This window comes from Pygoscelis adeliae, unplaced genomic scaffold (genome assembly GCF_000699105.1).
Source record: "Pygoscelis adeliae isolate BGI_AS28 unplaced genomic scaffold, ASM69910v1 Scaffold99, whole genome shotgun sequence".
NCBI lineage: Eukaryota > Metazoa > Chordata > Aves > Sphenisciformes > Spheniscidae > Pygoscelis > Pygoscelis adeliae.
Genome location: NW_008825493.1, coordinates 1,024,145 through 1,041,922, shown reverse-complemented (window position 1 = coordinate 1,041,922; position 17,778 = coordinate 1,024,145). Strand labels below are relative to the sequence as shown.

At 40.8% G+C, this 17,778-nt stretch overlaps 2 protein-coding genes across 2 annotated transcripts in view; both read right to left on the bottom strand.

Annotated features, from left to right (window-relative positions):
* Positions 1-171, bottom strand: part of MRPL3 (mitochondrial ribosomal protein L3) — a 32,495-nt gene extending 32,324 nt beyond the window's left edge. The window contains exon 1 of the mRNA XM_009331264.1: positions 74-171. Within this exon, the coding sequence (XP_009329539.1) occupies positions 74-171 (98 nt within the window). The remainder of the gene's footprint in view (positions 1-73) is intronic.
* A 4,881-nt stretch (positions 172-5,052) lies between these two features.
* CPNE4 (copine IV) overlaps positions 5,053-17,778 on the bottom strand; it is a 201,912-nt gene continuing 189,186 nt past the window's right edge. Inside the window, exons 13-15 of the mRNA XM_009331254.1 lie at positions 14,216-14,349; positions 11,748-11,984; positions 5,053-5,208 (exon numbers count right to left, since the gene is read on the bottom strand). Of these exons, the coding sequence (XP_009329529.1) occupies positions 5,077-5,208; positions 11,748-11,984; positions 14,216-14,349 (503 nt within the window). The 3' untranslated portion in view covers positions 5,053-5,076. The remainder of the gene's footprint in view (positions 5,209-11,747; positions 11,985-14,215; positions 14,350-17,778) is intronic.

Genomic DNA, 17,778 nt, shown 5'->3' with positions numbered 1-17,778 from the left:
CGAAGGCCCCAAGGGTCAGGGCTGCAGCACCCGTGGCCGATGGGGCTTCTCTGAGACGGGGGGAAGACCTCACCCAAGGGGGTGATGCGAGAGGACGTGCAGAAATGGCCGTGGGCACCCGTTCCCCTCGACCCTGCCAGCACTGCCATCGCTCCCATGCTTCCATTCCATCCGCGAGCTGGCAAAATCCAACAGTGGTGGGTGAAGTTTATAGCTGGTAAGCACCACTTAGGCACACAGGGTTGCAGGACCCTCACATGGATTCAAAACCTTCCTCTACCATGCAGGTGTCAGGCGGACGCCTGGGGGTTTGGGCAGAAACCTCTTCGCTTTATCAAACCACTGCAGTGTGGGGGGCTTAACTGGTTCAGGAGCTCCTTGTGAGCAGGTAGGCCACGTAAGGGTGAGAGGGCAACGTTTGTGGCAAGTATTATATTTATGTTGTAGTCGGTGACATTACTGGTAAAGTTAATGCAGGTGGGCCAGACAGAGGATTTCTGGGCAGCCTGGCACAGGGCTCGTGCCTCTACCTTTCTGGCTTCAGTGAGATCTGGCTTTCGCCAGAATTAATTTGCCCTTTTTTCTGAGCAGGGTACCAGCACAGCTGACAGTGCACTAGGTAGGATAGCCAGTGGGTATGAACCCAAGATTCCCTTTTGGTTTTAACAGAATTTTCAAGATATGTGACCATTCAGTGTGGCCAGCCGAAGTCCATCATTGCTTCTGCTCTTTACCCTGCCTCTCCGTTTTCTTCCCCGCTGTGGCATGCGTGTGTGTTGCACTCGAGGCTTGTGGCCAGCTAACCAGATCCAAGAGGCTGTAGGCACCTCAAAGTGGGTAACAGTGAGCAGAATTTTGGCATTTGCACCCAAAACTGTGATCCAGAAAACTACCAACAGCTTTCTCCCTCTCCCCCCCCCGCCCCCCGCCTCGTGTTTTCTCTGTGGCAAATGGCACTTCCTGTAAATAAAGGGAAAAAACAACCTGAGAAATGTAACCTTATCCTAGGAGTCCTCCAGCTCACCCTTCCCATTCCAAAAAATGTGAGTGTAAATGTACCTATGTTTTGTGCCTGAAATATCGACGCTACTTAGGAGTAAAGGGAGTTCGTCTAGTACCTCTTTCACTCTGGAAAGGTTGGAGATAAGTTTAGATTTACATAGCAGGTGTGACTGCAAGACCTGTAATCCCAAGTGAGAAAGGTCAATCTGAATAACCATTTGGGTTCTTTCTGGGAGTAAGCCATGTGCTGTGTGAGCAGCTGGGGAGCCAAGCTGAAGGAGGCAGCTCTGTTTAGCTCATCAGCAAAGATCTTACTGCAATACAATAATGAGGCTCACTAAACCATGCACCATTCTATCACAGTATTTGGTGTGTGGGTAAACCCAAGGGATGTAGTTGAGTGTTGCAGACCTGCAGGGCCATGTGATACAAACCTGCTCAGAGCAGGGGCCTTCTACCCGTGCATTTTGGAATATCATCTCTGCAACCTGCAGCAAGCCTTGGCTTAAACCACTGTTCTCCATCGCACTCCGCAGGTCTCTAACGGATCAAACTGTAAACCTTTTAGCTGTCATCAGTTGTGTACCTTTGACATCTGGAGTCATCTGGACTCATGCTTTAAAAGACATGTTTTAAAGCAATACGATTATTATAATTTCATTTTCATTTCGTACCTGTAGACTCTTTCATCAAATGCTATAGAACACTATATTGCTTATCATGGGAGGAACTTTACACAGGTAGGTTTTACCTTAGGGTAATCAGCAATTAGCAGTGTGTTAGTGCTTTTTTTTATTATTGTAGACTTAGTTTCCCCTAAACAACTAAAAATACAACTCAGCACAGTATCTAGCTCAAGAATTATGGATCTTAATGTATTTTGGGCTAATAGGGATCATGAATATCTTCGAGTATTCTGGAACTTTTGGGTTTTGAATTGGATTTGAGAGACAGTAAAAAGGAAGGCAGGATTGCAGTTAGCAGAGAAGATATTTTAGATCATCAATTACCTCAAAAGGACAAGATATAATTTATTTTAAAAGAGTTTTCAGAATTTAAAATGATCCATCAGAAGGCAGTAAAAGTTTAAATTTGCATAAAAAAATCTATGAGAAAAATTGAGGGCGGTTCTGCCTAAAGGCAGAATGGCCTCGCTAAAACCATAAGTAGATAAAACAGGAGAAAAAATGCCATTTCAGAGATATATTCATATACTTAATGATATTACCCTGCACAAAGCCCACACTATCTTATTGCACTGAGTAACCTGGAGCAATGAAAATGACATTCAAAGCCTCATTAGAAAGCCTTTACCATATGGCTAGTTTGTCTTCTGTGCATTCTCCTACACCAGCTCACCACACTATTACGTGTTTGTTTTAGATGCTGGAACCTATACAGATTGAAGGAGACTTCCAATTGATTTTTCAATATCATGGAGGTGTCTTTTCGAATACCTTGAGGGCTGCTACAGAATTGCTGATCTAGATTACCACTGATAATGATTAGTTTTTAAGTACAAAACATTTATAGTCTGGATTGTGTGAAGTAAACAAAAAGATCTGCAGCAACTGTGATTCTCTTGAGGCACTTGTATAGCCCACCTACATACATGAAAATGACTGATGATTTATATAGCTCAGCATACACTAACCATTGAACAACCATGTGTTGATCTCTGCGTTTTATGTGATGCTACATTATAGAAGCAGCTTGTAACACCTCTGCTAATGAAGAGCTGTAACTGCCCAATTCCATGTAACCATAAACACTTCAAAAATCAGTTTAGCCAAGGAACGATTTATCTGATTCCTAATTTTTCTTGCTGAAAGCTTTCTTTTACTTTCCTTCAGTCTGGCAAATAATAAAGAAAAGGCTTAACCCCTCCTCAGCTGTACATTACATCCCTAAATCCATGCCCACAGTAAAGTAATACTCTTTACGTGGTGAGAGCACCATCATGCCTCTGAGGATCTCAAATCACTTTTCAAATATTAAAGTCCCCCAGTACCATTGTGAGATATTTATGAATACATGGCAGTGTCCTTCATTTTACAGATGAGGAATCCAAGGTACAGGAAAGTTAAACAACGTGCCCAAGATTACAAAATAAGATACTGGAGGAGCCAAGAACATGGAGTCACTGAATTTTCAGTTATGTGCTTTAACAGCTAGAAAATGCTCCTTCTGAGAATAGGGAAGGAAAGAAAAAAGGGGGGAAATGGGAATAAGAAACTAGAGATGTTGTAGATAAGAATTAAGATACGTTGGCAGAGTGGTGTATGAGATATAAGAGAAAATCACAGTAGCTTCCAGCTGAAATATATCCACAGAGGGAGAGATGTGCAGCCTGCTGGGGTAAGCTCTCAAATGAACAGTCAGCCATTAAATGGAAACATGGGATTGAGATCTATCAGTTGGGACATCTTCAGACAATTTATACCTATGACCAGGTAATACTGGCTGCTGTTCAATGTCCAATCAGCTGAAGGAACCTTTACTAGGCAAGCGTGAACGATTGCGCTGCAGGATATAGATGGAGCAGAACTGAATGTGCTGGGGAGACAGCTCCATGCACCTTGGCTATCCCATTGCCTTCATTTTATGGTACAAAATCATCAATCAAAGCTGATCCCATGGAAGCTACTTCTAAAGGAGAATCAGGGAGCTAGAGTTCTACATTACCTGCAAACTCCTTTAAAAATACGTATTTCTAAACCCAAAACCCCTTGCTCACAGGTGAGATTTTCCAAAATGTTCAGCACTGGCCCAAACCAGCTTCTTCTGGAACTAGCAACAAGAATGTTTTCAATTCAGTGGGAGCACAACTCGTCCAAAGCCGTGCCCTTCGGACATTCCCACACAAATTATTTTTGGTCAGATTTTATCCTTAACTTCTAAAAAGTCACATCTTTCACCGTTGTCTTTTAGCAAATGAAGAAGCCAAAATTCAAACACTAAGAATAACAATGATCTAGTTTATTTATTTATATACATAAATATTTCAATGGAAAGATCAATCCACTGCCAATCCGTTCTTGTGTGTCCTTTTGAAAAAAAAAAGGTGGCTTGAATATTCTTGTGGTACAAAACCAGTTTTTCTATCACACACAAGTGATCTGTGTGTGCACGAAGTTACAAATCACTGGTTGTCACAAAATCAGGCTGTGCAAAATTTCTTCCGGAAAATGTGTCATGCAAAGCTGGATATTGGGTGTGAGATTAAAAAATACAAATGAAACAAAATAAGAATTCCCAAACATAAGAGATTATAAATTTGGGTAGCCAAAATACGACCCCTTTGCAAGCCAGCCAGATCGTTTGGATTAAGTGGGCATATTTTAAGACATGCAAACCTGATGGATCATGCCCTGCAAGCCAGATCTGTTTACAGCTGCGGTCTGAACCCTTCATAACAGCTGGATGTGTCAGGCTTTTGAAAAATTGCTACTCCGGCCACAGACTGAGTGGGCATGTTCAGGTGCCCATGTTATAAGCGGCTAACATCAGAAATGCCCATGCTTCAGACCAGGTATCTCTTGAAACACTTTATTACCCTTTTCTTGGAATATGGAAGTTGAAAGCCTTGTGGCAGAGAGAGAAATAAAGACAACAACTGCAAAACTGTGTTGTTTTTATTTTAAACATGCAAAATACAGTTCATGCATCTGCCATTTTGAAAAATCTCTCAGTTCACAGCAGATTAAACCAAAGACATTTTGGCTATCGACTCTCAATAAATATTTCAAAATGCTTTACAGTGTAAAGATAAGAAATTTAGCAAAATTTCAACAAACCTGTATAAAAACCAGATACAGATAACTTTTTATTTCAAGGCGACATGCTGTAATGTAAAGAGTTCACTTTTTTTTTTCTGGATTTTTTTTCTCATAAAAAGTTTTCAACAATACAACCGCTTAACAGATTTAAGCCTTTAGGCTACACATGCAAAAAAAATGGTTATTTTAGTTAAAAATCACCAAAACGTGCTATTTTTTTGTTTCTTTTTTAAGTACAGTAGTTGTAGACAGTAGCATTTTTCTTTTTTAATTTTGTAAAAGAGTGCAGGCGGGTTCATGGAGCTAGTGTCCTGGAAGACTCGTACTCTGACATACATTTTGGTTTTATCCCTTTGCCATTGTAATAGTCCACGACTTGGTTTGGAACTTCAGCCAAAACGCTTTTTGCTAGAGCAGCTGGGGATGCCTGCAGGAAATGGCAGAAAACACACGTGTTAACCTGTCTCTCTGCTAGAAGTACCATGGGTTTTAGAGGCACTGGTGCCATGAGATCAAGGTAGGAAGTATGGTTACAGAAATGGAAGGCAAAAAAGACTCAAAGTGAGTGGCACTATTGCTGGAAACTCATTTTGTGAGTCAGTTTGGGCTTGTAGCTGTAGCTGCCTGAAAGTACACTGAAGCCAAAAGCGTTCTGCATGTTTTTCAGGTCCGCTTGGACCTGAAAAGTTCAGGGTAACTGAACTTCCCTGCACTCTGGGAGAGCACCAAATCACAATGAAAAGGGCTGCGAAGACTTCATTCATTCATCAGTACTCATCGAGGAATCCTGTAGAGCTTCAAGTTGAACATGAATGGACATCACTGTAAAAAGGAGGCCTCCATCACCATTCTGCTCTTCAGGATCTGGCATGGTGTTTTAATGGCTGGGGAAGTTTTCCATTCAATAAAAGTACTTTGTTTTCATTGGAATTAAACCATGGTCATGAGAAAGCTTCAATCCTAGGCTTTGTGGAGGCTTTAAAGCTTTTCCTACAACATATAAATGGTGGGTGTCAACCAAACTTAAGAACTGATGACCCTGAAATGTAGAGATGGATATAGAGATGGCCACTGGCTTTCGCCACAGGCAGGGAGGAGGGCTACCCCTCAGTGCAATGAGAAACCATGCCCTCCACTGACAACACACAGCTGCTGCTTCACACCCTGACAATGCTTCATTTTAAACAGCGGGGCCTGTGTATGTTTTGTGGGCAACCTTTACCTGCATGTGCTGCCGGGATATTCTTCAGCCCCTGTATTCAGCAGTGACAGAACCGGGCTCCTGTTCTCCCACGCAGTTCAATAGCACCCTCCTGCCCTGTGTTTTGGATTTGCTTGTTTCTAAGTATTTGGGTAGAGCCGATTCCAACCCCACCGGAGCCAGCCTGCCGGACCATGTTCCCTCTGAGCTCACCACAAAAATGCAGTAAAAATGCAAATGCTTAAACTTCAGTTGGAGAAGTTTAAATGAATGTGTTTATCTCCAGACAGAGCACATATGAATCACACATTGCAGCTCAGCTGATGCATGGGAACTCCTCAATCGGTGGCTGGGTCACATTTCTTCTGCACACCAAGTACTTTTTCACACACTAATGAACACCTTCCTCCTCACTGTCTATAATATTTTCAGCCAGGTTTCAAAACTAATATGTCATGAAGTATTTGTAATGACTATTTATTGCCCTACTCTATTTCATGGGCTGGGATCCTTATCCTTCCAGAGTCTTAAAATTAGGCTTACATAGGATGTAAATGGTAAACTATTCATAGGCAAGCTAATCCAGGGGTGCAGAAAACCCCTGGGCTATTATAAATTCCAGTATCAAACGTGACAATACTATAAATACAAAGATAATTCTAGCAAAACTAGAAACAAAACTATTTTTTGTATTTTGGTATTTTGAGTCACATATGTGATTAGTAATGAATAAAATGAACTGCTATTTCCCTACTGTGACATCTATACCAAAATATTTGTGCAGGCAAAAAAGCCTGGAACATTTTTGCATGAACGAACTGGCAAAGCAGAGCCCATACTTTGTGTGACAGCACAGCAACTGTTCTCAGGTGTTATGCAGTACCAGAACCCATTTATTTTAATCCTTCAAAGTGAAGTGCATGGTTTCCCACAGTTGCTCCGTTCTTGTCTAAACCTGTTTTCACTGAAATCAGCAGAAAATACCCCTTGGAGTCAGACAAATGGCTGATTTCTATGTTGCTACTGAGAATTACTGTTTTTTTAATCTTCTTCGCAGCGTGCCAAAGCTGTATATACCTTAGCCTGCCTCTGTGCTATCTTACCAAAAATATAACCCTTCGTAAAGGGTGAAAACAGGGAGTGGGGGAAGAGTCCTGGGCCATCGCTGCACACACAAGCCCAAGCGAAGGAAGTGAAGGAAACTTCACTCTGCTCTATCTTTAAAAATGCTGGGCAGGAGCGCTTGCCACCAGCTTCCCTGGATCACATGTAGTCCACATGTCTGAACATTGGGCCAACACTCATCTCCCTGCATCATCCTCCCATTGCCACTTCTCTCTCTTCTGACGCCACATCCATTCTTCTGAACGAAAGGTCAGCCCTTCAGAACAGGCTCTGTCAGGACTCAGATGCATAGCTGAACCACCACCACTTGAGGAGTCAACTGAGCTACGCACTCCTCGCCCAGCGTGCATGTGAAGTAAAAAGCCTTTCACTGAGATTTAAGCTAACACATTTACTGTGCCCACAGGCTCACAGGCAACGTGTGGCACCACACAGAGTTACCCTGGGGTAGCTGGCTTGACTCCGTGCTTCAGTCTGAACACGGACAACTGTTGCTTTACAGAGTTTCATCATGCCGGTGATGTCTGTTGGTCCTGGTCCTCTTTCTAGCAGGGAGCATCCCAAAACCAGGGTTAGGGGTGATTTCCTGTCTGACGATTTGGGCCACCTGCACCTTACGTACTTTTGTGGTGGTAAAGCACTCTCACTTCTAGACCAGATGGTGCAAAGAAGCACTTGTATAAGTAAGAATCAGACCCAGTAACTTCTGAGCTAAAAACCAGCCCCAGTTCACCCAGTACCTTCACTGGGTTTTTAACACAGTCGGTATGTGTAACCTTTTCTCCACTGTTTAACTGCTATGCTTGAAGAGCATCCTAGCAATAAACACCTCAAGATGAATAGTTCTCAACTGATGGCTAATACACAACAATCAGATCAGCCAGCAGCAGGAAAATAATCCCCTATGATGGTAATTGGTGTATATTACAAATGACTCTTGATTCAGTTCTATAGCTTTACCATGCTTAATCTTTAATTACAATGCATAGTGCAAAACATTGCTCCTTGCAGTGGTTAAGAGCTGTGCTTTCCACACTCATTTGTGATATATATGTTATTAAGTCACCGTTGTTAGCCTCTATGACTAAATACAATGCAGAGTGGAATACAATCTACCTGTGGCATCAGATTTGTGCACAGTAAATATATCATGCATCCTAAAGGCAGAGAATGTCAGCTCTTAAAATATTGACTGTGAGGATTGAGACAGGTGGTTTTCCTCAACTACATTTCAGTGATTGTGAGCATCACTGTTCTACAGTTTCAGGTGAAGGACGCTCACATTGCTGGGGTGGTGATAATTATAGAGAGAAGGAATTCACTTGGGGTCAGGGGAAATATTTTCCCTTTGTTTGTTATGTTCCGCTGTAGTGAATTGCGCGTCACCCGCTATACAATGGGACATTTTTTTAAACAGTAATGGTTACCTTGATTTTATCAAGCCTCTGCAACTACAGGATTTGCCAAGAATCACTACAATTATTATTATTATTATTTTGATAGCTTCAAAGATATTCCTTAAAGAGAGAGTCAAAAAGGTAAGATGTTTTACTGAAGTACTTCTGATACACTACATCATGTGGGAGATTAAACCCCTATAATAAAGATTTCTGTCTACATCGGGTCTTGAGCCAGCAAAACATTGAAGTAGGTGTGAGGTTTTAGGTATGTGAATAATTGTAACTAATTGAAATGTGTTAAATGCCTGTATGAGTGCTGTGCAGGATCAGAACCTTCTCTGAAGTCAAACTCATAAAATAAAAGGGATTCACTCTATAGGTTATTTTTACAACTTCCTTCTCCCTCCTTTCAATTTTCTCACAGGGACAGCTTTTGGATATATTATTTTTGATCTCTTTGGATAGATACGAGATTTTGAGTTCCAGCTGACCTGAGAATTGAAGTGATGAAAAAAAATATTGTTTGGGTTGGCTCCAAATGAGTTTTGGTTTACTGTTCTAGCAAAACAAAAAATAATTGCTCACAAATAACATTTTCTTCCCTCCTTCCATCAGTAATAGAGGTAATACAGATTTAGGCGTAAATAAATACTTGATTTATCAGAGAAATCTATAACCTTATACAACTTGATTTGTAGTCTTTCTAAAAAGATCCTTCAACTTTTTTTTTCTACTTAATAGTTGAACGTCCTAAATACTAAAACAAACACAAGGTACGTTGACAAAAGGGATGTGATTTTTAAATAAATACATCGTTTACTTAAAGCTGTTAAATGTAATATGCTGATTTACGGTAATTCTTGTGTGTCATCAGAACTGATCTGACAAAAATCTCCAAAATGGGTTGAATCCGCATTTTTCTTTGGGGGAAAAAAAAAGTTTGAATCAAAACATCACACTCATTTCTACCACGAAAAATTGTTTCACTAGTTGCTGCAAAAGGGCATGGACTTTTGTTTGTGCTGAGGATAAGTAAGCAAGATAGCTGTGAATGTCACTTTGTTCAGAGAGAGATATTATTTGGGATATGACAATAAAGAAATTCAACCAGAAGTGGCTATTATTATGGACTCTCATCCATTACACTGACATTTGTTGAAATGCTGAAAGATCACAATAAACAAACTAAATATCAAGTTGCATAAGATATATAGACTTTTCTGATATAGCAAATATATGACCTATCTCTACGTCTATATTATCTATGCTACTGAAAGAAAGGGGGAGAAAAATACCACTATTTAACAAGAGCAAGAAATTTTTAAGATTGCTTAGATCCTCTCCCAGTACTGGGGAAGTTAATCTAAACCAGCTAAAAATAAGACATGCTTGTCATTTGACCAATGCCAACAATTAAAATCACATATAGAATCACTCATAAGTTAACACCAGAGGCATAATATAGTCAGTGCCCAGAACTGCAACTGTCAGCATTAATCTATTAAATCAAGGATGATTTCAACTTTGTTATAAAATCACAAAATTAAGCTAAAAATAACAAATGCAGCTGGCTTTGCCAGTTCCTTGCAGAAACATAATTTCAACTAATTGAAAGTAGGTCTAGCACTAGCCCATAAATAACTTGCCTCTCAACACTTTTACAGTAGACTACAGTGCACCACTACGCACTTGTGATTATCTGATGAAGGAGAATCATGGGCTATGAGCAGGTCGCGCTCATACTTTGTTCCAGCAGACAGGTGACTGAGCGGCACTGTCAACATAGAAATGTATGTATCTACAATTCAGTGGCAAATCTGCAGCCATTTGGCATGGTGTCACCAAACCAATAGCACAAGGTGAGTTTTAGCTCCTATGAGGATCCATTCTTTACGTAAAGGTAGAGGGAAAAGAGGAATAAGTCCGTTTCTCTTATTCCTCAGTAGGGTTTGCGAAAGTAAGAAGTGTGTCTACATCTAAGACAAATATGGCAGAATTGTATTTTGAAGAGAGAAAAAAGAACAACTTTTGAGAAGAGGAAAAGAAAATGAAGGTACTTTGGGAGCAGCAAAAAGAAAGAAGTCTCCTGTGGTAACAAAATGCCTAGAAAAACTAAAGAAATGTAAGCACTGCAAACCCACATGCAGACCAAAACCAACCCCGAATTGAAAACTTCTGTGCGACAAATCCAGATCTAAGGATCACTAGCGTATGAGAACAGATTGCAAAGAGCAATCTCACGAGGGGAATGAGTCAGTTACGCTGTGAGGTAAAGAAATTTTCAAATCAAATATCGAGGATATCCTTCCTAGACACTGGGGTGAGCAAAAAAACAGTCCAGAGAACCACTTAAATATAACAGAAGAAATGAGGGGAAGGAAGGGAGAGGGAAAAACAGAGGGAAAGGGATGTGATCAGTATCGTAGAGGAACACAATGGCCATTTCACACCTCCATATGGAGGAAAAGAGCCCTGAAAAACCTGGCTGTGTGTGGGAAAGCTCCTTCTGTGGGTGAACACTGTCTCTACCCAGCTGCTGAAAAAGACCCTGGGACAGATGCTGCAATGTAGGGCACGTGACTGAGGAGAAAAGAACATGGCCAAGGGATTATTTCAAATTTGGCAATTTAATGCTGTGTCTCTCCCTTCCTCTCCTACAGAGTGTCTCCTACATCACACTGGGCTCAGACAGGAACAGCTGGCTGAGGGCACAGGGAAGCTCTTAGTAACAGCACTTCCTTGGATTTGTTCTCGTACAGAATTTGGGTAAAGGGTTTGGAGGCAACCAGGATGCTGTGGGTGGACAGAGAACTTAGGGACCTAAATTTCAATAAGGAAACAGCCTCCTGGGGTATACTGTGAGTACAAATCCACAGCCATTTCATCTGCCTGTGGAAATGAAGGGATGCAAAGCAGAATACAGTAGTCCTAATAGAACAGATGCAAAGAGAATGGAAAAGAGACACCAGGAAAAATAAGTCAAGGAGAAAATGGAGGTAAGGACTGGCACCCCAAGAAGCACATGGATTCTGCCCCATCTCTTCTTTCCCCACCCTCACCATCTCACTAATGGAGCACATTTCATTCTGTATTAATTTTTTTCTCCATTTCCAACACAATAATGCCATAGGTTTACTAAACACTTCATGCCCATCCAAAGTTAGGCCCAGCCCCAGGGACCATTCACTATATGTTATATACATTCACCCTTCTGCAGAATGGATGGAAAAGTCAGCTTACATGTTTGAAGTTCCTAAATGGCACAAACTGGACAATGTCTCGAAGCACAGGCTCGCCCTTGGGAGACCTCAGGATCCCATCGTCACCATCCAGCATCTGCATGTCACTAAAATCGGCGTTCCCCACCCCGACGATGATGACTGACATTGGAAGGTGAGAGGCATGGACAATGGCCTCTCTGGTGTCAGCCATGTCTGTGATGACGCCATCCGTCAGAATCAGCAAGATGAAATATTGCTGAAGTTGTTGGGACAAGAAGTGAAAAATTATATCATTAGTTAATCTTCCAAAGCTGCTTACCCTTTTCCAGTATAAAAGTGTTTCTGGTAACTCACTCACGGAGTTCTTTTTCTATTTTTAAATAGAAAAGAGCCTTTATAGTGACCCAAAGGTTAAGTGTGTTTCCCATCCAAACCTCCTCAGCTACTAATTTCTCCTCTTCTGGAGTTTAGCTGTAGTTCAGGTAATTTCCAGGAGTTGGAGGGAGCCAAGGGATGCACAGTGGGCGGTTTAGAAAAGGGGGTTTCTAGCTGGTAGGGCTGGGAGAGTCAGGACTTTGGCTGGGAAGTCTGGAATAGTCCTGAGATCCTCATTAGCCCTATTTTCCATCTGCCGCACAATCACTTCCGCTGACAGTTTCCGATTATATTTTTTATCCCTTTGGGAACCAGTGGGAGGCAGGGAGGAATGGGATATTGAAGCATTACAAGCCTGTAGCAGAGCTGTCGGGGAGGTTATGACACCGCTTTGCAGAGGAGCTTTGCTAACAGGCAAGTGGGATGGGTGCAGCCATCTGCAAACTGGAGGGTGACCCGCTGCTGCCTGTGGGAGAAGCACCACACCATGGTAGGTCTACCGCATTCTGCAGAGTCCCTGAGGAGAGCGAGGGCATGTGCAGGGAGGAAAATATCCGTCTTCAAACACTTCATACAGAGTCCTGAAGAGAGGTTTTCTCATTCTCTAAAGGAGAGCAAGCAATTTTGTGCGCTTGTTATTTCTTTGTCAAAACTCCAAAGCCCACTGAACTGGGATCATGGGCTATGACATATCTTCACTTGGTAATGGGGAAGAGTGACTCTCAGTTGGATCCTTTATGAATTGTTAGGCAGCTGGAGTCATTTAACAAACGTGCATTAACAGGAAAAATGAACAGCTCATAGAATTTGGTCACTCTGGACGAGCAATACCAACACACTAAACATCATTAAAGTTTATGTATACACAGCTATATAAACTCAAAGTGTTCTGTTCATCACCTCCTGCCATGAATAAAACAAAACATGCAGGGAGAAAACTTTATCTTGAAGACTCATGCTATAAATTAATTTGTTTTTCAAACAGAAAGAGGGGAAGTTTAAGTTTAGAAGAATGAAGCAACTTATTCAATACGACACTAGTTCAGAGGCAGCACTGACAACAGTGAGCCACCTCAGGATTAGGTGGGTATGGAAATTCAAACATAGCAATTCCCCACTTTAGGACTGGGACCCTAAATAATATAAATATCCTGGAAACAGCAGTGGAGTGACAATCACAAGCCCAGACTCATGAACAGAAATGTTTGGGAACTGCTGCCTTAATAGGACTTAAAAAAAGGCTCCGCACATGAAGAAAGCTTAGAGAAAGCTCTAGGCCTGGTGATGAGATGCATGCCAATGTACAGCTCTGTTCTGCTCCTATACATCGCAGTTTTCTTGCTGCAGTATACAGGTTCTCTCTTACGCCCTTTACTCCCACAGCACTGCTCTTGTAAATGTTTCAGACCTACTCGCTCACATATTCTCTCCAATTCTCTCATTCTCCCTTTCTCCCATTCTGTCTGGAAGGCAGGAAAAAAGTAAGCCTAATGCATTTCAAAGATGTACATTTAAAACACGATCTATGCTTAAGTCTTTTAGCCCAAGAAATCTGTCATGGGTTTTGTATCAGATGCAGGCTAACAGACTTGTCTCCTGATTTCTAAAAGGCACATGATACTCCATGTCAGTAATAGCAAATTGAAAACTGTATCACTACAGTTTTCAAAGGAATGGTTGGAAAAATCCCCTAGTTGAACAAAAAAGTTTTAGTACAGCCTCTGCTAGAGACTTGAAATTGGGTAGTCTGTGTAGTAAACATCTGAACTCATCTTCTTGCATGATCAACACTTTAGGGCTTGGCCCCTAAATTTTGTAACCTTAGTGGTGCCATTTATGTTTCCACAGTGAAGAACTGGCTGTGTTACAGTAAAACAGCTCTAAAAGCAGGAAACACAACAGTGGGGGAAGAGTTTAAAGTTGTGACTATTGAAGCTATAAAGGCTAGATGCACTGCTCCCGCCGACACAGACTCAAGCTGCCTTCTGTGAAGGCAGTTAGTGAAAACTGTGAAGGCATGATTCACATACATGAAAAGGCCTTGTTTTTATGGCCTACAAGAGATCCATCATAAGACAAGAAAAAAGCCAAACAGAGCATTAATGCCCTTACCGAGGCCTCCTTGGTATTGGTTTCCTCTGATGCTGATTTTGCCACCTTCTGGATGATGGGAGCAATGTTTGTCGGCCCATACAGCTGCAGCTTGGGAAGACAGCTCTGATAAGCCTCCACAACACCTTGTATTCCTGGCATGAAAAGCCACACAAAAGGCAAATAAATGTGGAGCACATCACCAATATCATGCTTGTTTAAAATGTAAATAGAAAGCGGGTTCTTAATGAGTAAATTCAAAATATCACATGATTAGCAAGGACTGACAACTTCAGATAATTTCCAAGAAGCTGTCTCTAGCTGCTTTGAATCTAGTTTGTGATATATAATTCATTATACCATGCTTCTCCTTCCCAGCAGTTTTTAATGTCTGTTTTCCAGGTATCAGCTTGCAATGCAATAGCTTCCATCCTTCTCAGTTCAAGGTGTAAGTGATCACTTCCTGATCACCAGCTAAGATTCATGCTAAAAGGGTAGACACAAATTAAAAACACTTCAACACTTCTCTCTCCTCCTCTTCAGATAAATATTTACTTCTGTTTATCATGGTAGTTACCAACAAATTTGCCCTTTGTACTTACAACCTACAGCTGTCAAGGAATTCAAACATCTTTTCAAATACCTGACTCCCCTGTGCTAAGAAAATAATTTTTCAGGGTGAATTTGCATAATTGCTCACAGGTTGATTTCGACTATGACCAAAAGCTGTGAAATCACAGAAGAAACAGCAGGATGCTTTGCAGTCTACAGAAAAATGAGCTTTAGTCAAGAAGTTTTGATGGAGAACTAGCTATTTTTGGTGTTTTCATTTCAGGATATATAGCCAGACCAAGGAGAATAGACTTCTGCTGACACACTTGACAGATCACAGCATGGAAATTGGTGTTTTCAATCGTTGAGAAGGAGGATTTCTTGAAGTGATGCACGTTAGCCTCTGCATTCAGAACTCCCAGCTTACCAGACCTAAAGGATTAGAGGTCTAAAGTTGGAAAGAAAGCGATAGACTGAAAAGCTTTGTAAAGGATGCTGAAGAATGAAATGACTTCAATAAGATGCTAAGCCAGTTTCAGTTTGCACTGAGACTAGCTCACTCATGAGGTTTTACACAACCATGTTTACAGGATATATGGGTGCAGACCTGTTACTAACGAATCACAGGCAGTTGTGTAATTGCTTTACAAAGGTACACCTGAACCTCCTATGAAAATGTGGTGGAGAACGCAGTCTTGCCTCTTTATAGTTACAAACACATTCTTCCATTGCAGTGCTCACAGACAAAAAAACACACTCCAATTATAGCTATGATTGGCTAAAATATAGGGTAAGGTTACAAAATTTCCTTTGATAATTCCAGTGACTAAATTACATATTGCAAAATGGACCTTCTGTTAACTCCCAATTTTAAACCTGCTAAGGATTTCATTACAAATACTTACTGATCTTGCATGAAGGCCTCATAAATCTTCCCTAAGATGACGACAAGATACACTAGTTTTTTTCTTATGCATTAATATAGTATGAGATACTCAGTTACTCCCTGCATTCCACACAGATTTAGCGTGGTTCATGTCAGAAAGTTGCTTTCGTCATAGAAAGAAACATGTTCTAGAAACATAATTTCTTGTTCGCTATCTCAGATTAATACCTTCTAGAAATACCTACTGTCCTTACGTATTCAAATCCAATAGGATATGTGAGTGGCTTACTTTGTACCTTACTTTTCTTGGACTCCTTTATTTTAGGGAGAGCCAGAGTACATTTTTCTTCACAATTCATCTCTTTACATTTTTAAATGGAATCCACTTTCAGTAGCTCTGATGAAATACGGTGTATGCATATATATATGGGTTTAAGATGCATGTAAAATGCATGCATGTGTAGAAGCATTCATTCAGATTAGAGGTTGTCACTTACTCTCTTCCTCAGACAATAAAGACCAAATACTAAGTATAAGACTATAAATATAATATACCATAAATATACTAAATATAAGGCTATAAATACTAAAATTTTCAAGAATGGAAATGGTAATAGGGGAGGAAAGGTGAGGATATCCGTATTTTATGAATTCCAGTGATCTTCATATCGATACACAGTCCTTATTCAATGTAGCATGATGCTTCACACTACCTTCTGCCAGCGAAAGCTCACTAATTCCATAAAGAAAGGGATTTCGTTCCTCAAAGGCAAATTAGACACATACTTTTTATATTGGATCCAACCTCTGTTTCTTGGTTTAAAGCAAGATACTCTTCAGCAATTTTCCTTTGTTTTCTGGCAAGTATGCTAAATATTACAAGGAAAGACAGTGTGGTCACTAAGCACTTTATCTCCTTCTCACTCTTGCATCCTCTCTCCACGTGATATGCTGGTGTTACTGCTCTCTGTGTCACCTAATACAGTGAAAGCATCTAGAAAACATCACAGAACAATTGACGGTAGGAACTAATCAAGCATTCATGACGGGCAGGTGATGAGCAAGCTGCAGCAGATGATTAAACAATGTGTTTTCTGATCTGTCTCCTCTTCTTGCTTTCATCCAGATGCATATTATTTTAAATGGTATCATTTAGGACAAAGAAGTGCTTTTTATATCCTGTAGATGCATGTGCGAGTGCTGAAAAATTTCTTCCCTGGCCTTCTTCCGTGCTGCAACCATCTTTTTATGTCTTCTTAGCCCTAAAACTCCTTTTAGGTGATGGGTTAACTTATCAGATAACGGAGTCTGATGCAAAGAACCAAATAAAGTTTAAATACATTACAAATATTAAGTGACATAAGCCAACGCGAAGCTCATAGAGCAGCTCCTTCCTTTTTTTTTAACCTACTCTCATTTCCATTGCTACATTTTAGTTTGCATACATAGTATGGTATGGATAATAAGTTCTTTACTTGCAGAGGGTTTGTGTGTCCAACCTCTGACCTGCTGCTGGCACCATATAGATGAGAGAGCCTTTTCAAGTACCAGTCAATCAATACAAATCATTATGTAACAATGTCAGCGTGATAAAAGAATTAGCCTTGGACTCAAAAGAGGCAGCAAAGGGGGGATAAAAAATGTGTTCTTTGCATAGAGTGCTAGGACTTTTTTTTTCTGAGGTACGCAGAAGATCAGAAATACCCTGCATTTAGACTGGGAAACAAAGCTATATTTTAGCACTACATGCATAATACGTTATCACCTAATACTGACCATTGTTAACTGAGATGTTTTAAACAGATCAGGCCCTGTGTAGATGCCAATGTGTCTGTGTTCAGAAGCAGGCAAGCTAACTGAATTTTAAAATATGATGGTCCAGACAAAATTCTGAGGTCTGTTTTGCTTCCCCACCTCAACCCCACACCCCCACACTCTCAGTGCAACTAAAATCTCAACTTCAAGCTGGCTCACAAGCTTACAGGCACATCTAGATGCATACATGTAATTTCAGCTTCTTTTAAGTCCATAAAAGCAATGTAAAAAGCTGTGTGAACACATCAAGCAGCTGTAGGAGTTATGCCCAATTACATTTCAAGCATATGACCTGCAGAGGCTGGGGCGGTCCAACAATCCAAGTGCAACA